Below are 23,047 nucleotides of genomic sequence, written 5' to 3'. Positions count from 1 at the left end.
TTTTTTTTTTTTTTTTTTTTTTTTTTTTAATCTTGTTCTAATTAGTTATACATAACAGTAGAATGCATTTTGGCACATTGTTCACAAATGGAGCACAACTCCTCCTTCCTCTGGTTGAACATGGTTACACCAGTAGTGTAATCATACATGTATATAGGGTAATAATGTCTCTCATTCCACTGTTCTTCCCATTCCCACACTCCCTCCCCTCCCCTCCCCTGACTCCCTTCTGCACAAAGTTTCTTCACACACACCCACACATACACACACACCATTATGGACTAGCCTCCACTTATCAGGGAAAACATTCGGCTATTCGGTTTTGAGTGTGGCTTATTTTACTTTAGTATTATATTCTCCAGCTCTATCCATTTACCTACAAATGCTGATTCCAGGCTTCATATGTACCTGGTAGCAGAGATTGGGGGGACAAAGGGGTTGATGTTCTGATTATGTTTCAGCCTTCAGCAGACCCAGTACCCTGGGTCTCCAGGGTATGGCTTTCATCAGTTCTTCTCCTGCTCCTCCAGCTGGAGTTGGATCCAGCACTGGAGCTTTCACCATTGCTCTAAAGACTCCATGTTTGCTCTGATTGGAGGTAGACTGACAAAAGGTTGGACAGTTTAGGTGGTTTGTTTGAGGAGCAATTTGACTTTTTCTTCTGGGATATCCTGAGTTGGAAGTACAGAATAGGGAAGTTGTGGTCAACAACCAGATCCTGAGTGCCCCAGGCTAGCTACCTCAAAGATGGTAGGTCAGAATTATTTGGTCATGTATGGCCTGGCCATTGTCAGGTATTACATTATGAGACTGAAATGTTCAATATCTAACCTTTTGGGGTTGGCTTCCTCACTGCCACTACTACTCATAATTTCTGGGAGAGTTATTCAAATTATTACTTAGTCCATGGTTTATATTTATTGCTGAGGAGTATTTATTTGCCTCTTGAAGGACATCTGAGCCGATCCCAGTTTTTTGTTTGGGTTTTGTTTTTTTGGTACTAGGGATTGAACCCCAGGGGCACATAACCACAGAGTCACACCTCCAGGCATTTTGTATTTTATTTGGAGTCAGGGACTCCCTAAGTTGCTGAGGATAGCTTTAAACTCACAATCCTCCTATCTGAGCCTCCCAAACCACTGGGATTACAGGCATGCACCTCCATGTCTGGTTGATCCCCAGTTTTTGATTATTGGGACAAAAGCTTCTCTGAACATATGCATATAGGTAATGTCCAGGGATAATTGCCCAGGATGACAGTTGCTGGGTTGAATGCTTAGTTTTTTTGTTTTGTTTTGTTTTTTTGGCACTGGGAATTGAACTTTCGGACACTTAACTACTGAGCCACATCTCCAGTCCTTTTTATTTGAGGTTGACCGTGAACTTGTGATCTTCCTTCCTCAGCCTCCTGAGTCACTGGGATTACAGGCACATGCCACCACACCCAGCTCCTGTTTAGTGTTTTAAGAAACTAGCACTCATGGGGCTGGAGTTGTGGCTCATTGGTAGAGTGCTTGCCTAGCACACGCCAGGCCCTGGGTTCAATCCTCAGCACCACATAAAAATAAATAAATAAATAAATAAAATAAAGGTATTGTATCCAACTACAACTAAAAAATAAACATATATAAAAAAACGAAATTCAGGGGGCTGGGGTTGTGGCTCAGCAGTAAAGTGCTCGTCTAGCACATGTGAGGCCCTGGGTTTGATCCTCAGCACCACATAAAAATGAATGAATGAATGAATAAAAGTTATTGTGTACAACTACAAAAAAATAAATATTTTTTAAAAAAAGAAATTCAGTTTAATTAAAAAAGAAAGAAACAAGCCTTTTTTCCAAAGTAACTAAACCAAAAATGTATATGTATATATATTCCACCAGTTTTTCCACATTCTCACCAGGAATTATTATTTTTACTATATTTTTTATTTTGCCTATTCTGATAGATATGTTATACTATTTCTTGTGGGTTTAGTTTGCATTTCTTTCCAAAACCTTTTCATGTGCTTACTTGCCATCTGCATTTTTTTTCTTAACTGTTGAGGGTTTTTGGGGGGGGTGGGGTGGGGTGAGGTGATACTGGGGAGTGAATCCAGGGGCACTTAACCACTGAGCCACATCTCCAGAATATTTTGTGTTTTATTTAGAGACGGTCTCACTCAGTTATGAAGAACCTCACTAAGTTGCTGAGGCTGGCTTTGAACTTGCAAAGCTGCAGGGATTATAGGCATGCGCCACAACACCAGGATAAACTGGAGAGTTTTATTTATTCTAGATACCAGTCTTTTGTCAGAAATTTGGTTTGCAAACATTTTTTGTTTACTGTTTGTCTTCTTCATATAGGCTTTCATGAAACCAAGAACCTAGGGTTTAAGTATACTAGGCAAGTGCTGGAATAAAAGTTTTCAATCTTGATAGAATTCACTTTATCAATTTTCCTTTTATGGTTTATTTTTTTAGTGTAAAGTCTAGTAACTCTCTGCCTAGCCTTATATTCTGAAGAGTTTCTCCTGTTTTTTTCTAAAAGAGTTTTTATAGTTTTATGTTTTCCACATATCTCTGATCCATTTTGAGTTCATAAGATTTGGGTCAAGTTTCCTTAACTCAATATAGCTTTGCTCTCAGTACACCACCTTTGTGTGGTTATTGACAAACATCATGCACATATTTCATTTCTGTATATTATAGACCCAATACTACATTATATAGTATTATTTCATATGATTTTTATTTATTTCTGTTTTAAAGCAGTGCTGAGGATTGAACCCCCAAGGCCTTTGCATGTTAGACTAAAGTGCTCTACCACTAAGTTATATCCCCAGCCCCCACAATTACTTTTTAAATTAGTTAAAGGAAAAAGAAACATGTACATTTAAAAATAATTTTTTTTTTTTAGTTGTAGATGGATACAATACCTTTGTTTATTTTTATGTGGTGCTGAGGATCGAACCCAGTGCCTCACAGATTTGAGGCGCACACACTACCACTGAGCCACAATCCTAGCCCCGAAACGTACATTTTATACTGTAATTTGTAATTATGTAATTACTTCTATTGGTGATCTGTTGTTTTGTAGATTTAGATTACTCTCTGGCAATCACTAGCTTTTTTTTTTTTTAGCTTGAAGAACTTTAGAACTTCTTTGCTATTTCTTTTTTCTTTTCTTTAAGTGCTAGGGATTGCACCCAGAGCCACTTTACCCCTGAGCTATATCCCTGTTCTTTTTTATTTTATTTTTTGAGATGGTCTCACTAACTTAGGATTCTACTGCCTTAGCATTCCTGTGTACCTGAGATTACAGGCATGTGCCACTGTTACCAGCATCTTTGGGCAGGTCTGGAAGAAATAAACTGTTTTAATCTGGGGAAGTCTTTACTTTGCCTTCACTGTTTGAAAAATAGCCTTGCCATCTATGGTTTCTTCACTGATAGGTTTAGTCTTTGAATACTTTGAATATGTTATTCTGCTGCTTCTGACCTCAGTTGTTTCTGCTAAGTCGTTGATTTTGTTTGGGTTCCCTTATAAATAACAAATCATTTTTTATTGGCTTCTTTTAAGATTTTCACCTTGTCTTAAACTTTGGCATTTTTACTGTAATGGGTCCATGTGTGGCTCTGTTGCATTTATCCTACTTAAAGTTTATTGCATTTCCTGGTTGTGTAGGATTTTGTTTTTTCTCTGTTCCTTTTTCTCCTCTTCTTTTGGTATTCCCATTTCACACATATTGGTGTACTTAATGGTATCCCATACTCTTCTAAAAATTGTTCATTTTTCTTCATTCTTTTCTCTGTTTTAGCAGAGATTCATTTATGTGAATTTCTTCCCCTGGGAATTCCTGACTAAATGGCTGACATAGATTTGACCCCAATCTTAACTGAGGCCCATGGTCATGAAATTTCTGAAAAGTTGTTTTCTAGACCTCCCCATTCCATTTGGAGACTGGAACAAACTTCTTTCTCACATCCCTTTGCCTTTTACCAGGTGTGCCCTGTTGAGGACCAAACCCAGTTTATCCCTTATCTCATTCCCAGGTATCTGTTGGGTCTGCTTACCAGCTTAAGGATCTGATTGTAACTGTTTCCCTTACTCTAGTATCAGTTCAGCTCTATGCAGAGTTTACTACATGTGTTTCAGGAGATCATCTTCACAAGCAGAACCAGCAGCTTCTTAGAAACTTATTTGAAACATTCTGGTTTTAAAATGGTTAATGTCCATAGCAACTATGTCTTAGAATTGAAGAATCTAAACTGTTTGAGTCAACTTAAAAACAAATGCTAACCAGGCGTGGCGGCATAGGCCTCTAATCCCTCCCTGTAGTTCTGGAGGCTGAGGCAGGAGGATCGAAAGTTCAAAGCCAGCCTCAACAACTTTGCAAGGCCCTAAGCAACTTAATGAGACCCTGTCTCAAAATAAAAAAATGAAAAAGGACTGGAGATGTGGCTCAGTAGCAAGCACTTCTGGGTTCAATCCCTAGTACAAGAAGGAAAAAAAAGCAAATGTTTCTGTAAGGACCTTCACTCTGGAATCTGGCATTCTTCTCTCTTCTAGCCCTCTGCACTCTGTGGGCTCAATTTACCCTGGCCAGGTATGCTTTGTTGTAAAAGTGTGTTGTATCATCTGCTGTCAGACAATTGCTCCTAGCACTGTTAAGCAGATCCACAGCATTCCTGCATGGGGAGGACTCATACACAATCTGGCTAGCGCCTCAATTTGTCCCCCAGGTGGATTGAATCAGCATTTCTTTTGCTGATAATGCATACATCTGTGCACGTATGTGCCCATTGCAGGTCAAACTTGTGTCGACATCAAGGACAACGTGGTTGATGAAGGATTCTACTTCACTCCCAAAGGGGATGACCCATGCTTGAGCTGTACCTGCCATGGAGGGGAGCCTGAGATGTGTGTGGCCGCCCTCTGTGAGCGGCCTCAGGGCTGTCAGCAGTACCGCAAAGACCCCAAGGAATGCTGCAAGTTCATGTGTCTGGACCCAGGTGAGACTCTTGATGGTGGATCCTGAGTCACTTTCCCCCTTCAGGGCCAGAAGCTAGATGTCCTTTTGCTTCCTCAGTGATGGGGACTTGTGAGAGCTCATTACATATAGTGCAGCACTGATGGCACTATTTGGTCATAGCACTCTCACATGCAACCTGTCCCCTATAACTGCTAACCCTTCATGTTGCCTCATTCCCATTCTCAAGTAATAGATATTATTCTCAAATGAACATGAATTTTGGGGTGACTGGTTGTTCACAAATCAACTGAAACTGGCAGCTTCAAACCAATCTTTCTTTCTTTTTAAAACTGAGAGCTAGACTACAGAATTAGATATATTCAGATTCTTCCTCTTTCTATTATGGCAGGATATGTCTTTGCTTATATTCATCAATTTTTACTGATAGAGTCTTCAAGAGAAAGATGAAATATCACCTTCAGTTTTAAAATAAAACTCCTCACCACTAGGTGGTGCTTCAAGTGAACACTACACATGAATCTAGTTTCAGTATAACCCAGCTCCTCCTGCTTGCAACAAAAGAACAGCAGATGGAGTCCTGCTTCTTCCTAGGCTTACTAACACCTATCAGACACTCTGCATGGCATGCTTCATTACCACACACAATGCTTCTGGCAACTCTTCACAAATACAGGTATTAAGTATACAAAGCATGAATTTCTTTTTTTGGGAGTGCCACAATGTGAGAATGAAGTGGCAGGGACTCATGAAAGTTCCTGGGCCCATAGATCTTTCAAAATAGCAGCTTGAGTAGGTGTGGAGACTGTCTCCATCCCCAGGGAAGAGAGGCTAGAGGCAAAGTGTGAGGCCATTATAGTGAGAGCTGTTCCCAAATGGAGTGTTATCAGTGTTCTTACCAGGAGAGTTACCCAGGACAGAGCCATTCTTCAAAGAAGGTGTCAGAGGCAGGGCATAAGCAGGTACCCTTGCCTGATACCATCAGACACATGTAGTTTGCTGTACATAGGTGCACAAGCTGTGCTTACACTCAAGCACACTGGGGGACCTGGAGCTTGAGACTAGTGAGTGTGGCACTCAGGCCTCCCCCATCTGTCAGGGTGGTAGACAGGTTTCTTTTTGTGCATGATACATCCCTACAGAGTCATGTGAAGCCCCAAGTTGAGTGCTTATCAAGTTTCCTGTGCCCCTACTCACATTACTCCAAACCATCAACTCAGTTAATTTTTATAGGAATTGAACTCTGATCTTTCACAAACCGTGCCATCTGAGTTCCTGGTTCTGTTTCTCAGGAGTCTCCTAGTGCTGCCGTGCTACTCTGTCTAAGCATTGTAAAAATGACCAGAGTTATAGAGGATGACTCATCTGTGATGTGTAGCCTATTGAACCTGCCCAGGCCTGAGGACATCTCCGCAGAGTAGAACCCTCAGTGCATCTGGGAGTGCCCAGAGATGCTGCAGGCAACTTCTCTGCATGACCAGAGCAGCTCAGCTAAAACCTGTTCTGCCTATTATGTGGCCAGGTTTCAATGGGCTTCTGATTTTCATCCAAAGGCCTTCTCCTGGAAAGAGCTCATATTGTACCAAGAACCAAGACCCTGCTAAACATAAGTGGAGATGCTGGGAATAGGGTCTTAGCCTTCAGTGTCCCCTTCAATAAGATAAAAGTGTCTATTCTCATCACTGTTCAGCATTTACTCAAGGTCAAAGCTAGAAACGAAATGAGAAGGCATTTATGCCAGAGGGAAGAAATGGAACCATTGCTCTTTGCAGATGACATGATTGCATAGAAAATCCCATAGAATCTACAGGAAAGTTACCAGAACTAGTGTGTTTAGCAAGGTCTTCAGATAATAAGGTCAATATACATAAATGTATCGTGTTTATACGTACTACCTGTAACAATTGGAAATTGAAATTTTAAAGAAAAGTAGCATTTATAATTGCACCAAAACTCATGAAAAGCTTAACTATTTTTTAAAATCTTTGCATTATATTTATTTATTTGTTTATTTGTGTGCCAGGGGCACTTAATCACTGAGCCACATCCCCAGCCCTTTTTATTTTTTGAGGATCTTGCTAATTTGCTTAGGGCCTTGCTAAATTGTTGAGGCTGGCCTTGAACAATCCTACCTCAGCTACCAGAGCCTCTGGGGTTACAGGTGTGCACCCCCGCATCCAGCTGTTTGTGTATTCTTTATGTTGCAAATATAACACTGATAAAGAAAATCAAAGGCATAAATAAAAGGAGCAATATGCCATGTTTATGGGTCATGAAGCTTGATATCATTAATAGTTTAATTATTCCCCAAATTATTTATAAATACAATGCAATACCAACCAAAATTACAGCAGACATTTCTGTAGGCATTGACAGGCTGATTGTAAAACTTAACAATGATTAGCAAAGGAGTTAGAATAGCCAAAATAATTTTTATAAAGTTGGAGGATTTACAACTTATATACAAGCCTTAGTAATCAAAAAAGTGATACTCATGAAAAGATAAACATGTAGACTGTTGGAACAAAATACCCACACTAAATGGTTAAGTGATACTTGAATGCAAAAGCAATTCATTGAAAAATTGATAGTCTTTCAACAAATGGTGCTGGAACGGTTGGATGTCCACATGCAAAAAATAAATTAACCTTATGCTGTACCTCCTACTATATATAAGATTAACTCAAAATTGTCATAAATCACACTATAAAACCTTAAACTAGCTAGGTGCGGTGGCATAAGCCTGTAATCCCAGGGCTCAGGAAGCTTACAGGAGGATCGCAAGTTCAAAACCAGCCTCAGCAAAAGCGAGGCACTAAGCAACTTAGTGGGACTCTGTCTCTAAATAAAATACAAAATAGGACTGGGATGTGGCTCAGTGGTTGAGTATCTCTGAGTTCAATCCGTGGTACCCTACCTCTTTTCCTCTCCCCCCAAAAAAGAAAAACTATCAAATTTCTAGAAGAAACTGGAAGAATTTTTGTAATCTTGGGATGAATCAACAAATTTTAAAAACAGCTTCAAAGGGGCTGGGGATGTGGCTCAAGTGGTAGCGCGCTCGCCTGGCATGCATGCGGCCCGGGTTCGATCCTCAGCACCACATACAAACAAAGATGTTGTGTCCACCGAAAACTAAAAAATAAATGTTAAAAATTCTCTCTCTCTCTCTCTCTCTCTCTCTCTCTCTCTCTCAAAAAAACATTGATAGGGAAATGAAAAGACAAGCCACTTCAACTGAGGAAAAAAATATTTGCAAAACACAAATCAGACAAAGTTCTTGTGTTTAAAATATATAAGAACTCTAAACTCCATGAGAAAACAGAATAACCATTTTGAAAAATGGTTGTAAAAAATATTTAAATTGTACTTCAGAGAAGATAGATGGTGACAGGGAAACACCTGAAAAGATGTTCATTGTTGGTTATTAGTGAAACAGATCTACATGAAGTACCATACCCAATGGAAATTCTAAAATGATAAAATTGACAGCACCAAGTGTTGGCTCAGGCATACAGCAACTGGAATTCTCACACCTGTCCCTTCCGGCACTGATGCTTAAATGCAGCCATATCTCAAGGCCCCAAGAGCTAAGCTACAGTGAGATGCCCAGTGGTGCAGTTTGTGATGTAGTGGAGCCCACATTGGAGTCTAAGCCCTCTGATTCTTGCTGACTTTCTCTATATACCATCTTTTCAATATTTTACCATGTAACCAAGTTCAGTGAAACTGGGTGCTCATCAGTGGAGCCCTTCTCGTCCTGACTGGGGGCCACCTGGGGACTTAGAGTTGTTCAGACATCAGATTAATGGATGGACTGAAGGTGCCCTGAATCTCTCCCAAGAAGATATGTCCTCTGGGAGCCTAGGGGTAGCTGGGAGACAGAAGACAGTCCTGTCTGCACTGTCTAGGACTCCATAAAGTAAATAACCATGTCATGGGTTTCCCAGGACTTCTACTCTGGCCTCTGGCGTTTGGGACAGGCTTTGTATGTGACTGCAAATGGTTTGGTTTTTTAGAAAATGCTTCTTCCTCGCCTCATTGTGGAGGGGTGGTTGGGAACCTTGACCATGTTCTTGGGTTTATTTTAGAACTGATAAGGAACTAGTAGTTATTGCAGAGGGACTGCTTCCTTAGACAATCCCTTGGGAACCTGAGCTGGCTGCTAATTAACAACCATGTCAACCAGCTCCTTGAGCTGATGGGGTTCCTCCTACAGACAGGAATGAAATGTTCCTTGGAGGAGAGTCAGCAGCATCCAGAAAAGCAGCTAATTGGTAAAAGGATGTATTTTTCACATGTCCACTTCACAAGTGTTGTCAGCAACAAATGCAGGTTTTGGAGATGCTTTCTGACTCCACAGGAAGAGGATAGGAGCAAGCTTTGGCCATCTGTGTTGGTTTGGAACAAGCTAGCTATGGGATACCATCTCTTTGCATTGTGTACACATTCATTGAAGTTCAACACTGGGGTTTCAATTGCTCATTTGCATGGGTGTGCCCAGAGCTGGTATGCCATGGATTGTGTCAAATCACAGCTGCAGTGGAGGCCCCTTTGTGAATAATACCCAAGTTGACTGTGCTTTTTAAGTCTTATCCCTAACAGTTGTTGGAAACCCCTGTGTGGCAGCAGCAGGTGCTCCCTGCCTTCCTCCCCAGTCCATCAGTGAATCATAGTGAATCTCAATTCCAGTCTTACCTATGTTGTCATTTCTTTTCATCTATCACCACCCCTATCTGAGCTTTAGTCATTTTCTCTGGGTGGGTGGTGTAGACAGCTCCTCACTGGATTCCCCAACCTTCATACTCCTCTGTACAACCTTTCCTTCCTATGGCAGCTTCCCTGATCCAAGCTCTATAGAGCTATGACTTCTCCAAACCTCCCAGTGGCTCCATTGAGGGAGACCCTACTCATTTGGGATAGTACATTTGCCTGCCCTTACCTTGGCTTTTTCTCACTGGGTAACAGAGCCGCAGGCCTTGGATGGAAAGCAGCCTGGTAAGGCCTTCCCTTACCCTGGCCCCACTATCTTATGGATCATTTTCTGCCTTTCACCTTTGTCCCTTGACCCTGCTTCATTGTTTTGGGGGCATTGGACATAATTGAAAATGGTTCTCCAGGTCATGTTTGTCTCACCTGGGTGAGCTCAGGGAAGCAGAGATTGCAATATCATGTCTTACTGACCGAGGAGGGCTCAGGCCTCATGTGCATCTATGCACCTGGGAAATGGCATGTGGCCTCTGCAGAAATATTGTGCCTCAGTTGTACTTGTGCACAGTGCAGCTTGTGTTCTGTCTCCTAGAAAAGACTGTCCTGAGACAGAACGCTTTACCTTTGCTCAGTAACAGAGGGAAGTTTGTACACAATAGCCACCAGGGTCTGGCAGCTCTTGGAAGTACTCAGTTACCCAGAATGAGCCAGAGTTGAGGCTATATAGCAACTCTGTCATAGAGCAGCAACTCTGTCATAGAGCAGGGTGAGGATACCCCAAGAAGGGCTCCATGTGGAAGCATTCCTCCTGAGCCACTTTACCCTTTCTGCTTTTGGTATTGTCACAGTGTTCTCCATTTTGAGCAGTTTCATTTTACCTTCTATCCTAATTCTCAAGTGCACTGGCATCCTCCAGTGCAAGTGCCTCTTTTCTTTCTTTCTTTCTTTTTTTTTATGTGTGTTAGGACTGACCTCATGCTATACCCCCAGTCCTGCAAGCTCCTTTTCTCAGACCAGTGGATTTCCTTCCTTCCCCCTCACAGACGGCAACAGCTTGTTTGACTCTATGGCCAGTGGAATGCGCCTAGTCGTCAGCTGCATCTCCTCCTTCCTCATCCTCTCATTGCTGCTTTTCATGGTCCACCGGCTACGCCAGAGGCGCCGGGAGCGAATTGAGTCACTGATTGGAGCAAACTGTGAGTGCCCTCCAAGGGCCACAGTGGTGGCACCTGAGCCCTCATCTCCAGGTTTTCCCTTTCCTGTGTTCCCACCAAGGTAGAGTCAGAGGTAAGGTGAGGTGCCAGCAGTTTCCTTGGTGAGAGAATTAGGGAGGAAGGCCCTCTTGCCACAGAAGATAATGCAAAGGTAATCCCCTCTTCAGCTGTGCACCTGCTCCTAGGCCAAGTACACCCCTGGGGAGGCAGTGACACTGGTGGGCACTTGAGCAGTTCACAGGCTGAAATTAAACAGAGCTTCTGCTCTCCTATCCTCACAGCAGGAAGGGGCATTACTGTTTATTCAGGCAGTGATGTTTCCATTGCAGTGACCAGAAGAGGTGCCTCAGACACCATTTTGGTGTGTTTTGCCCTCGTTAGCCAGAGTTGCTCAGCAGTGTACCAAGCCAAACTGGAAAGCCCCTCTTGCAGTATGGAGAGGGGTGGGGCAGGTGGCAACTAGTAAGAGGTACCTTGGCTTGCTGTGTGAAGGGCCCCTGGTGCCTCCTAGGGCACCCAGGTCAGGCTTGAAGGATTCATATTGCTAAGGCCTTGGTTTCTCATCTATGGGCAACCCTTTTTCCTCCCAGCCTTCCTTAATCCTCACTAAGCTCCAAGTTCTGAAGTCAAAAGACCTTCATGAGTTAGACACCCAGAAGCACATTAGATCTGGAGGGTGTGGTAGTAAAAGTAATAAGACAAAATGGCAGGTTTTGTGGGGGCAAAGGTTGATGGCACATTGGCAGAGGGAATGGGAAGCAAGAGATTCAGATCAAGTCACAGTTCTCTTATGACATGCAGAATGTGAGCAGCTGGGTATAGAATGTGACACTTGGGGATGGCAGGCCCAATCTTGGGAGGGGGGCTCAGGAACCAGGCAGCTCTTCTCCAAGTGACACAACTCTGCTCCTGTTTCTCGCTTTCGACGGCCCAGTGCACCACTTCAACCTTGGCCGGAGGATCCCTGGCTTTGACTATGGCCCAGACGGATTTGGCACAGGTCTCACCCCACTGCATCTTTCTGACGATGGGGAAGGCGGGACTTTCCACTTCCACGACCCTCCGCCTCCCTATACAGCTTATAAGTACCCAGACATCGACCAGCCTGATGATCCACCACCGCCCTATGAGGCCTCCATCAACCCCGACAGTGTATTCTACGACCCTGCAGGTGCCTACCCACTCCAGGAAGAGGGAATGTGGAGTTGTCAAACAATTGGGCACCAAAGGCCAAGACCACAGATATTTCTCAGCTCTAGAGTACTGGGGTCCCCCACTTCACTGTGGCCTTCTTTGGTCTTCTCTTTGGTTTTCCCTTTAGGGCTTTAATCCTAGAGTTGGTTTTGCAGAAGAGGCTTGGTTACTCTGTCCTGGCCTTCTTCCACATATCTATGTAAAGAGCTCTGGGGAAGCCTGGGACAGGAACTTCTCTTTTTTCCCTCCCATGAGTACCCATTAGCTGAGCAGCCCTTGGGGTCCTTTCAGCTCAGCTCTTTGGAGAGATGGGGTACCCTGCAACATTGATCATGAAGATGGGACTGACCCAGGAGTGGGCCACCTGGCTATAAAGATACATGTGCACATGTGGTGAGCTGAAGGGACATTGTCATGTCAGTTCTTTATGTCATGCTGCGATGTAGCTCTGGGAGAGGGGCCAATTGCTTCAGTCTATTGCCCATCTGATCCTAAAAGTCATCCTTCCCATGACTCTAGCTAAGAAGAAAGGTCAAGTGCCCCACCCCCACCAGTTGTCTGGCCCATTGCTGTCCTTAGAGTGCAGTATGGTGCTACCTACCACTTTTCCTTTTGCGTTATACCCTCTAAAACTCCATTCCACAGTAGTATTGCAGGCAGTACCCCACCCCAAGGCAGCTGGCTCCTTGTATGCGTACATACCTTAGCAGAATGTCCTGAGACTAGCACTGCTGATGGTTTGAAGGTACTGGAGAGTCTTGGATTTTACCCTGCCCTTGTGACACAGATTGTTACAGAGTTTAGGGATTGGGAGTATAACTAAGTGGTAGAGCATTTGCCTAGCATGTGCAAGGCTCTGAGTTGATCCGCAACACCACAAAAAAAGGGATGAGGCCAAGGTTGGATGCTTCAAGAGCTGCTGCTGGTAGTCTCAGACACCTTATAGACCAGACTGCAGGGCAGTGCAGGGGGGGTGACAAGGAAAGTTGGCCTGGGGAGGGGTATATCATTGGGATCTCCTACCACCAGCTTCTCAAAAGGAGTCCATAAAATTAGGTAGGTAAAATGAAGGGAAGACTGCCTCCCCCAAAGCTTCTCTTCAAACAAAGCTTTCTGCAGACACCATGTGGTTTTCAAGGCTGCCCACCCAACCCAGTCTTTCATATTCTGGGTGCCATATTACAGCTGCAACCCAGAATGTTCTTCCATTTGCCTGGGCCTGATAACTCCATAGCATCCTGTGCTGAAACCTTCCCATTGAGCCTGTTTCCAGCTCTACTGAGTCTGAGGTAGTTTTCCTCTGATCTCCCTTTCTTTGGGTGACACTTTGTTGCTGCATCTCATCCACAAACTGAAGGACAGGACCAACCCATGTTTGTTTTGTCAGGCTTGACCTCAGTCTTGCACATAACAGATGCCAGCCACAGAGGCAGCTGGCCACCAAGTATGTTATTATACAGCCAACGTGGGGAGGATTCTTCTCCAGAATCTGAGGTCCAGTGGGGCCACCAAGGCCTGCTCACCATCCAGTAATGGTGGGAATGTTCAGGTGGGAATGTTCAGGCAGGATTGTCTCTGGTCTGCTCAGCCTTGTTCTGTCCCCCTTGCCAGGCTCTCACTTTCCTCTCTTTCTTACAGACGATGATGCCTTTGAGCCCGTGGAAGCTGGCCCACTGAACCCAAGGGATGGAGACACTGAAGGTGCATTGCCTCGGCACTTGGAGCAGCCTCTGCCCCCTGCGGGGGCCTCCCTAGCAGACCTGGAAGACTCTGCTGACAGCAGCAGCACCCTGCTTGTGCCCCCAGAACCTCCCCAGAGTGGGAGCACCCCAACTGCAGAGGTTCCACCAGTGGGTGGCTGCCATAATCGTGGCTCCCTCAATACCATGGTGTAGATGGCTTAGCTTACAGTTCCAATGGGCTAGAGCACCTGTTGGCTGTCAAGAAGACATTGGTTCCTGTGGGAGGGGCCACAGCCTGGAACCCTGTTCCACTGCTGCATACCCACTGGCAAGCGTGTGTGTACATAGAATGCGGCCAGCCTCCCTCCAAGAGGAGCAAGCATCTGTGCTGTTTCCTTGAGGGGTTCACAAACATGGCATAGCTTTTGGTCACTATCCCTTTTTAAATGGGAGAAGGACAAAATGTTCAAACCATGCGTTTTGGAGGTAGGGAACAAAAGGTACTGAGCTATGCTCAAATGAAACACATCTTGGGCTTGCTCACTATAATGTGCCACCCAGTGAAGTCTGCTGGCCAGTCACCAACCAATCGCTGAGTCCCAGGGCAGGTGGAGCATGGGGCTGCCATTTATGCTCAGGAGGCGGAAGGGGGTTTTTGTGGACACTCATTGTTAAAGCAGGGGTTTTCCAAGGAGACAGCCTTTGGGTCTGCTATCCTGGCTGCTCTGGGGATAACCCTTCCCAGTATAGTTGTGAACGTCAAGATACCTGAAGCCCAAGAAGGGGGCCTAGAAGGAAATTGAACTTACCGCCCACTTTCCACTTGGGTTCTGTGAAACCCAACTCTGTGCCAGGAGCCCCAAGTTCACCCCTCCCATCTCCAATGCATTGCTGTGCATGGCTCCCACAGGTGGAGGCGCTGGGTCTACACTGAGGGTTAGGCGCTAAGCGAGCTTCTATCTGCTCTGGGCCCTACCTTCTGTTGAATGGCCTCTGGGCCTGGTATGCTTCCACCTCACCTTGTTTGTGCCATAAAGGATTGTTTCTTTGGGGCAAGGGGTGGCTAAAGGAACATCCTGGGCTGTGTCCATCTTCTGCAAGTCCACTTCTTGCACCATTGCCACCAGTGGAGTTCAGTGCGTGGTGGCTGCATGCACACCTTCCCACCCCTCAGCAGTACTGGGTGCTGGGGGTCTTTTGTCCATGGGACCCTGTTGCCTGTTCAGGGCAGTTTTCTTGTCTCATGACACAGGCCTTTAGCATTTCTGAGTTTGGAGATTAAGCGGGTTCTGTGCGATTTTTTAGCACATTCATATCTTTTCTACGTTGAATGTCTGGATCTTTTCTTTTGTGTGTGTGTCCTTGTGTGTCTGTATGTGGCCAGATGTTTGCAAGTGATGGTTCACAGGAACTTGGGGTCAGGTAGGGTTCTACTCTCCCAAGTTGGCCATTTCATCTTAGGTTTCCAGACAGAGCCATGTCTAAGCCTTTGCCCTTGCCCATGGATCATGGATCTGGGCACCTTGTGCCACTGAGGAAAATCAATGGGAAGAAGTGAGTAAGGCATATGGTTCAGCGGTACTTTGTGGTGACTGGCCTTTGTGCATAGTTCAGTTTTAGACACATTCTCTTACTGGTTGGAAACTTGTTTTCTTTCTGTGCAGAAGAATTACAAGTTGCCTAGACCTGACCAGAGCTGGCTGGAGGTATAAATTTTTGTCATTAAACAAGCTGTTCCTGGGCTTGGCCCACAGGAGCCAGATCTAGAGGCTGCGCTTCTCTTGTCAGAGGGCTTCCTTGGAATCATAGCCACAAGGACCCCACACCCACTGTTGAGAACAAAGCAGGACGCATGTAGTGTCTCCAATATGTTCATTGAGCTGGGCAGTCAGACTCTAAAGCGGCCATCAAGAATCTTGTTGCCCAGAGACCCAAAAGGATCCTGAGGAACACCCCAGCAGAGCCCACACACAGGGATGGCACCAGCAGTTCAGCGAGACTTCAGAACCATGTGTACAGGGCAGCTGGCATGAGGTGTGTGGACCTGGGAAGCTTCCTCTGGGGACCAAAGGACTATTGGGGCCAGTCAGGCACCTAGAGGAGGCATTGAGGAAGAGGATGGGTTGCTTTGGATCTAGCCAGGTGTCTGTTATGGGTGCTCTTCCATTATTGCCCAGTGGCTCCTTTCCCCTGGGAAGCATCAGGCCGGCCCTTGGGGTACATAGCCCACTGATGTCCTGAGACTGGTCAGAAGGCCTGTTTTGCAGGACTGCTGAGACACTATTGCAGCTCCAGGTGTTGTGCTGGGGACAGTTGTGAATGGAGCAAGGAGAGCTGGGATCTGCCCTTATGTTCCCACCTGCCATCTGTCATCCTGTGTGCCATCTTTTGCAAGATCTGGTTGTACTCCATAGGCCAGCCTTGCTGAGACTTGTGTTCTTGTGTGAGATGCTCCCCACCCACTCCATAATAGGGCCCTGGAGGGACCGACCAAGCTCCTGGGAGGGACCCCCTCCCCCAGGACTGCCTTGCCACTGTTTCTTATTGGGGCCCCCTGACCTGCCTTGTAGAGGTGGAATTTGATACTGTACATTGTCTCAATGCTTGTTTTTACATTTTCCTTTCACTAAGGGTTTTAGTTCAGGTGTATTTTTGGTCCAGTTGACACTAATCCTTTTCTTAAAATGCTGTGAGAACCGTTTCATCCAAATGCCAAATAAACTTGTGTTCTGGAAGAGGTGTGGTTCGTTTATAGTGTGATAAAACTCCCAGAGCTGCCACAGGCCGAGGTGAGAGTGACTAGGGCACCTGCTATTAAGCAGACTCCCTGACACCTCTTGGCTGAGGACCAGATGGATCTGAATTTGGAGCCTCCAGGCAGAGTGTGCAACAAGAGGACCCAGCCCTGTGCTTGGCTCCCTCCCTCTGACACCCAAACCCTGCTGTCCTGGGCTTTGCTAGGGGAATGACAAGGCTGCTTTGCATCCTACTTGACCAGGCAGACTATCCTGACTATTAGGAAACAGTATCAGATGGGCCAGGCATGGGACAGCTTGAACCTTGATCCCCTACCCCAACTCTAAGCTCTATTAGCCATTCAGGTGCCTATATGCAGTTTCTCCCTGAAGCCCAAGCCATCTAACTTTCTGAAGCACCGCTGGCCTCTGGTGCCTCTTCAGACCTGTTTTGAAGCCCCAGCTAGTACATGTCTAGGTCTCAGGATAGGGATCTGACTACTCAACATCTCCAGAGAGGAACTTATCCCTAACTCTTAAAAGAGTGCATGTGGGATGGGGAAGGGGCTGGGGTCCTCTGGAACTCTTCTGGAGTAAAATGGGTTAGACAAACTGCTTACTTTTCCAGTGAGTACTGGAGGTCTGCTTCTAGGAACTGGGGCAGGGCCCGGTGAGACTTGGACTCGGTGCCCTGCTGGGGCTCACTCAGCTGGCAAGAAGATGACTCAGAAGAGCTGGGGGGAGGGCGGGGAGATGTGGAGCTTAGCAGAGTTGGGGCTTTGGAACACTTGCAGAAAAGTTTGGGAGAGCTGTTATCATTTGTGAGAGCCAGGGGCAGGGTCTGGTACTAAGAACTTACTCTAACTTATGTTCTCCAAGTGTCCTTTGAAAACAAAAGGCTCAGGGTGAGAACCCTGGGTTCATCCAAGCTCACCCTTATAATCTAGACTCCTTCTGGCCCGGGAGGTGTCAGCAGGTGCCCCTGATGGGGGCACTGCAGACCTAGCACGCTGGTGTTGAGGGTCAAGAAGGAACTGGTAAGTCTCTTGATAGAGATGGGATTTCCATTTCTTCATTTCTCATTCCTGAACACATCTGCTAGAGCTGGAGAAGTAGGAAGGCTAAATGGCCCTGTCTCAGCACCACGGACAGTGCCCCCTTCCCCACTCTGCTGCTGCAAGCGCCTGACCCGCTGGCGATTGGAACTAGGGGCCAGGTACAGAGGTGTCCCTCCACCCCATCTCGTGTGCGCTTAATGCGCTAGCCCAGTTTTACTCACACCCACAAGTATTCGGAACCACACCAGAAGCAGACGAATCATTTTCCAGGAGAGTGAACTGGGGGTCTCCCAAATCTGTGGAGCTGCTGCCAAATCTTGAGGGTAAGGGGCCGGGCTGAAGCTTCCCTGAGACACTCTGGTAGGGTAGTCCTTGGAAAGAGGGGCATAGGTAGGGAAGAGGCTGTGATTTGGGGATGGGTTGGAGGTCCCAGGCCTGCTGTAAAGCAAGAAACGTCCTCTCAGATCCCCCTCCCATCCTGGCCTCCCAAGTCACTGGCGCTGGGATCCAAGGTGTCCTCATCCTTTGAACAACTAACTTCCTTGCTGATGGCTTTGACTTGTCACTTCTAGTCCCCAGCGTCCCGTTTCATCTACCTTAAATGGGAATAATAGGGCACATAATCTCCTGCTATTGATGTCAGCCATTATGCTGGCATGCTGCTGAAGCCCTGGAATCAAGGCGTGTGCCTTGTGATTTTGGAGCCCTGACTCCTTGGTGGCTTTGACTGGGCTCCGCCCCCTCCGACCCTCTTGGTTGCTGCCCTGTCCCCACTAGCCTACAGGACAGCCACGCCCCTAGCCTATCCCACTAATGAATATGTAGCAGCCTCACCTGAAGCCTTGCTCCAAGGTTCTCTGCCACTTAGTTTTTTCGAGCTGCAATCGCCTCCCCACCATGCAGGCGCTGGGCTGTGCGCTCCTCTTCCTCGCGGTGCAACTGATGGTGCCGGCATATTCAGAAGGTGAGCTCCAGGACTCTGCCCATCTAGTGTCTCAATCTGCCCAATCCCGCCACTCTCCACTTCCTATTTGGTACTGCCAGTAGTTTGAGGTGAGGGGGCTTGGGAGGTTTCTCCTGGCCCAAGTCCCATTCTCCATTCCTGTGCCCAGTTGGGATGGGGGTTTGTAGAGGTCTCTCAGCTCAATCCCCTGCTTACTATCTGCAGGTACCTGGTGCTACGACTCCCAGGACCCAAAGTGTGGTGAGGAAAGTTTTGCATGAGCTGTGTGGAATTGGTCTGTGCCTTGGAGCCAAGAGTGGTGCAAGTGTGATCAAGAGACAGACTGCATATTATGCTTCTGTGTTCTCTGCAGGCTCCTATGTTCTGTGTCCAAGTGACTGGACACCAGACAGCTTGCATGTGACTGTTCCTCTGTATATATGTCTGGGTCTGCTGTGATCCCAGGCCTGCTCATATCAGTCAGAGTCTGTGAGCCTGTCAGTGTGGCCAGCCCAACTGTGTGCATGTAGTGGAGGTCCCCATTGTGGGTATGCAACCATGTAGTAGATTCCATTCACCCTCTCTGTGGGGCAATTTGCCTGCAGACTTGGTGGCTAGGTCAGGTGCAGGATGGGGGGAAAGGGATGCTGTGACATTTCCAGGTGCATGGAGGGAGCAGAAAGGAGTTTCCTGAAGTTGGGCTATTCTCTGGGTATATGGGATCCACCCTCCTCTCCACCCCAGACTACCTCCTTGATCTACCCTACGGACCCTAGACCTTGTTCCCTTAGGCCCCACTCACTGGAAGGAGTTAGCCCCTGCTTGTGGAGGCCCAACCCAGTCACCCATCAACATTGACCTTCACCTGGTTCAGAAGGACTCTACTCTTCAGCCCTTCATCTTTCAAGGCTACAACTTGGCACCTCCAGGCCCTTGGTCCTTGGAGAATGATGGTCATACAGGTCAGCACCCTAGAGTCAGACCTCCCACAGAAAGGTCAGGAACCCCACAAAGCAGAAGGGAACTTGCAGTAAATACACGAGGATCAGGACTCACACATGGGAGCTGAACCACCATATAAAACCTCCACAAATGTAAGTCATTGACCCCTACAACTGGGCTAAAAAGCTCTAAACAAGGATGGGAACACCTGTATAAAAATAAGAATCTCCATTGCAGAGGAAATTCCACACACAGTGACCAGCACAATCCCCATAGATACCAGGACCTTCTGGAAAAATAGCAGCCAGCCACAGGCCCTGAGGACAGGGATTCAGGACACATCTAGAAGATACAATTCCTCCCAGGATCTTCTACCTGGACAGTAATCATAACCACACATAGCTGGGAGCCATTGTGCCTACCTCAGGAGGGCAGCCCTCTCCCCTGTTGAGCTGGTGAGGAATTTCCACTGCAGGTGGTGGTGAGTTAGCGGGAAAGAGTGTCATATGCTCCCTCACCCTCAGTGCTACTCCACATGGACACTGGTCCACAGAATGGCCTGGAGATTTGGGGAGCCGGGCTGCCACCACCTGCCTACCGAGCTCTGCAGCTGCACTTTCACTGGGGGGCCCCAGGGCATACAGGCTCGGAGCACAGCCCGGATGGACAGCACTACTCCATGGAGGTGGGTCAGGCATGGGGTAGGGTGGCAGGAGTGCCCCACAGAGGTCAGAGGAACATGGAGGGAGAGGAAGCTGGGTACTTCCTGTGGTCTCTGCCTCCCCAGATGCACATTGTCCACATAAATACAAAGTACCAGAGCATGGAGGAGGCACGACGTCACCCTGATGGTCTCGCAGTGCTGGCAGTGTTGTTGGCGGTGAGGGAAGAACTATGAGGCTCCATGTGCTTTCCCAGAAAGGGGAGTTTGAAGGGGTATGGAGCCGGCAGGGTGGACCTTTGGAGTAAGAAATGGTTCAGAGATCTATAAAGTTTGTAGAATTTTAAGGATTTTGTGGAAGGACAGGGCCAATGGGATGTTGTGGATTTGTAGACTGTCACCTCCCATGGGCCCTCTCCCTAGCAGATCCCCCAGACTCCCGTTACCACTGGGAACTTCCCAGTAGAGTCTCCCCACTACTTTCAGAGTTCCTACCTTTGTATACCTTCCAGTCAGGGCCACTCACACTGGGATCCCTCCCCAGGAGCAGGACCAGGACAATGTCAACTTCTCTGCTATTGTGTTGGGCCTGAAAAATGTGTCTATACCTGGTGAGGAGCTGCTGGGGTCACATCTGGGCTGGAATTTGCTGGGGTGGAGAGGGTAGGGCTCAGGGAGGGAGGTTCCAATCTATCCTCCCCTCACCTTCCCAGGTGTGTCAGTGAATATGACATCCACCTTTCCATTGTCCTCACTGTTGCCAGGCCCCTTGGGGCTTTTGCGCTACTATCGCTACTCTGGGTCGCTGACTACGCCCGGCTGTGAGCCTTCTGTGCTGTGGACGGTCTTCGAGAATGCCGTACCTATTGGACGTGTGCAGGTGGGATCACTGCCCCTACCCTGGGCCAGGTTGCCTACTTCCAGTGGCTTCAACCCTCCCCTGCTTGCCCACCCCCACCCCATCTTAACCCATCTTTTTTTCCCCTGAAACCTCAGGTAGCCCAGTTCCAGACTGTGCCCCAGGCCGGGATGCTGGGCTTGCACCCTGAACCACTCACGGATAATTTCCGCCCTCTGCAGCCTCTTGGAGGGCGCAGAATCTTGGCCTCCCCCAAAGCCTCTATTCGATCAGCAGCTCCACCAGGATCCCTCATCCTGGCTGGTGTTCACAGGGCTCTGCTGGCCCTGGGGCTCAGCCTGGTGGTCTGGCAGGACCCCTAGAATTCAAGTATGACTTCCCTCTCACAATAAACAATGCACAGTGACCCTGGCCTAATGTGAATGGAGTGGGGAGACCTAAGGTGAGCTGCCTCCCTCCATGGGGACTCCTGCCCTAACCCCACTGAGGCCTCAGAGGATCTATCCATACAACTGGGAGATCACTGAGTGACCTTTCCCTACCCCACCACAGCCAGTCTCAGGATCCTCTTGTAGAACCCCCAGACTGATCCCCAGATCCCTCTCAGAGAGAAGGGGTCTCCACTCCCAGTCTACATTTCCTATATGAAAAGTTAGCACATCTTAGAAATGCCACTTTTAGCCAAGATTACACATTTTATTAAAATTCAATCTGGGTGATCAACCTGGGAACACTGTGCCCAGTTAAATGATAACCCCAGCTGAGGTTTCCCAAGACCAGTAGGTAAGAAATTGCTGGTTCCAGGTTCTGCTGCAGCTGGACTGGTTTGGTGGATCCTGGTGACATAAAAACTAGTAAAGAGTTGTCTGGCCATGATGAAGCCTCACACTGGTGACACTCTCTAAAGTTAGGCTATGGAGTCTTGATTGTAGGGTGACATTTTCTAGAGAGACAATAGTGTCCAGGCAACTGTGGCTAGACTAAGTGAGGGGTAAGTGTCCTTGGTGTCTCTGTCCAAAGCAAAGCTGAGTCCAAGGGATACTGACTGGATGAGATTATCCAGGTGATGCTATCCAGTAAGACAGGGCCTGGTTGTTAGTGGAGCAAAGCTGGCCAGAGTCAGGATGCTGTCCAGTTGATATGTGGGAATGTGGAGGAAATAGATGATGGATAGATAAATGATAAATGATAGATAAATAGCACATTTTTCTCAGTGGTACTGTCCAGGTCACAATGTCTCAGCCATCCAGGTGTCCCTGGAGTCTATTGCATAGTGGTGTGTGTAGCGGACTCTATTTCAGTGCATGGAGGCTCTGCCTCCTCCCTAAGACATTTAAAGAAAAAGAATATGCAGTCTCCTCCCCTGCAGGTAGGGAAGTTAGGTTGTAGACCCCAAGGTTTCTGGTTGCCCTTCTGGAGGCTGACATACCCTGGCCCAGATCCTTCCCCTGCATCCCCCGCGCCCCTCCCACCTTCTTCTTCTTTCTATGTGCTGGGGATTGACTCCAGGACCTTGCACATATTAAACAAGCACTCTACCACTGAGCTACGCCCCCAGCCCCCTTCCCCTACATTAAGGCCCAAAGGGGCTCTACCAGCCCTTTCCAGTCCAGACTGACAGCAGCGGTGATTATCCGGAGCCATCCACCCTTTGCAGACTATGATCCTGGGCAATCCCTACCCTACGCCGCCCACCCTCCAAATAAATAACCGCATTCGTTGACGGTTGTTGGTTGCTTGCGGACTCTTCTCGCTTAGAAATACGCTCCAAGAGGAGATCAGATCTCTACCTTGGCCTCCTTTGGCTAGAGGCGATTCCTGCACTTCCCTGGGCCGCCCTCAAGTGCGGACGCCCTCAATCTCCGCCACCTTGAGGGGCCGCTGGCTGCACCGGAGTTTTCTTGTGGTTCTTTCGGGCAAGAATTCGGTCTTCCGCAGGGCCATTGGGGAAGTCGTTGGTCGGCCTGGAAGCCACAACCAAGGCGTTCACAGTGCCTAGCGCCCGCAGCAGGGCTGGGGCTCGGGATCCTGCCCGCGGGACAGCACGGGGCTCGCGGCGGGCGGGTGGTGGTGACCGTGGCG

The 23,047-nt window shown here is 47.4% G+C and overlaps 3 protein-coding genes across 8 annotated transcripts in view; 2 read left to right on the top strand and 1 right to left on the bottom strand.

Moving 5' to 3' along the window:
- The window catches only part of Dgcr2 (DiGeorge syndrome critical region gene 2), a 70,115-nt gene extending 53,613 nt beyond the window's left edge, over positions 1-16,502 (top strand). For 5 of the 6 annotated variants that reach the window (XM_048785124.1, XM_048785121.1, XM_015500389.2 and 2 more), the window contains 4 exons: positions 4,789-4,992; positions 10,721-10,873; positions 11,826-12,062; positions 13,724-16,502. In XM_048785124.1, coding sequence (XP_048641081.1) covers positions 4,789-4,992; positions 10,721-10,873; positions 11,826-12,062; positions 13,724-13,980 — 851 coding nt within the window. In that variant the 3' untranslated portion in view covers positions 13,981-16,502. The remainder of the gene's footprint in view (positions 1-4,788; positions 4,993-10,720; positions 10,874-11,825; positions 12,063-13,723) is intronic. The other variant, XM_048785125.1, reaches the window with a different exon arrangement.
- A 1,955-nt stretch (positions 16,503-18,457) lies between these two features.
- On the top strand, positions 18,458-21,327 carry LOC107154550 (carbonic anhydrase 15-like). The gene is made up of 8 exons (XM_015500177.1): positions 18,458-18,524; positions 18,729-18,764; positions 19,295-19,465; positions 19,970-20,130; positions 20,233-20,325; positions 20,651-20,717; positions 20,871-20,986; positions 21,103-21,327. The coding sequence occupies exons 1-8, from the start codon at positions 18,458-18,460 to the stop codon at positions 21,325-21,327; spliced, it is 936 nt and encodes a 311-aa protein (XP_015355663.1).
- A 177-nt stretch (positions 21,328-21,504) lies between these two features.
- Positions 21,505-23,047, bottom strand: part of Fam246c (family with sequence similarity 246 member C) — a 3,051-nt gene continuing 1,508 nt past the window's right edge. Inside the window, exon 2 of the mRNA XM_048784900.1 lies at positions 21,505-23,040. Within this exon, the coding sequence (XP_048640857.1) occupies positions 22,821-23,040 (220 nt within the window). The 3' untranslated portion in view covers positions 21,505-22,820. The remainder of the gene's footprint in view (positions 23,041-23,047) is intronic.

This window comes from Marmota marmota, unplaced genomic scaffold (genome assembly GCF_001458135.2).
Source record: "Marmota marmota marmota unplaced genomic scaffold, marMar, whole genome shotgun sequence".
NCBI lineage: Eukaryota > Metazoa > Chordata > Mammalia > Rodentia > Sciuridae > Marmota > Marmota marmota.
This window is presented reverse-complemented; position numbering and strand designations above follow the sequence as displayed.

Bases quoted from the DNA above. Each gene is read 5' to 3' on its own strand.
- LOC107154550 (XM_015500177.1), top strand. From the start codon at position 18,458: ATGCAGGCGCTGGGCTGTGCGCTCCTCTTCCTCGCGGTGCAACTGATG. The intron at 18,765-19,294 runs GTGAGGAAAGTT...TTGTTCCCTTAG, and splicing joins CTCCCAGGACCCAAAGTGTG to GCCCCACTCACTGGAAGGAG. The intron at 20,987-21,102 runs GTGGGATCACTG...CTGAAACCTCAG, and splicing joins TACCTATTGGACGTGTGCAG to GTAGCCCAGTTCCAGACTGT.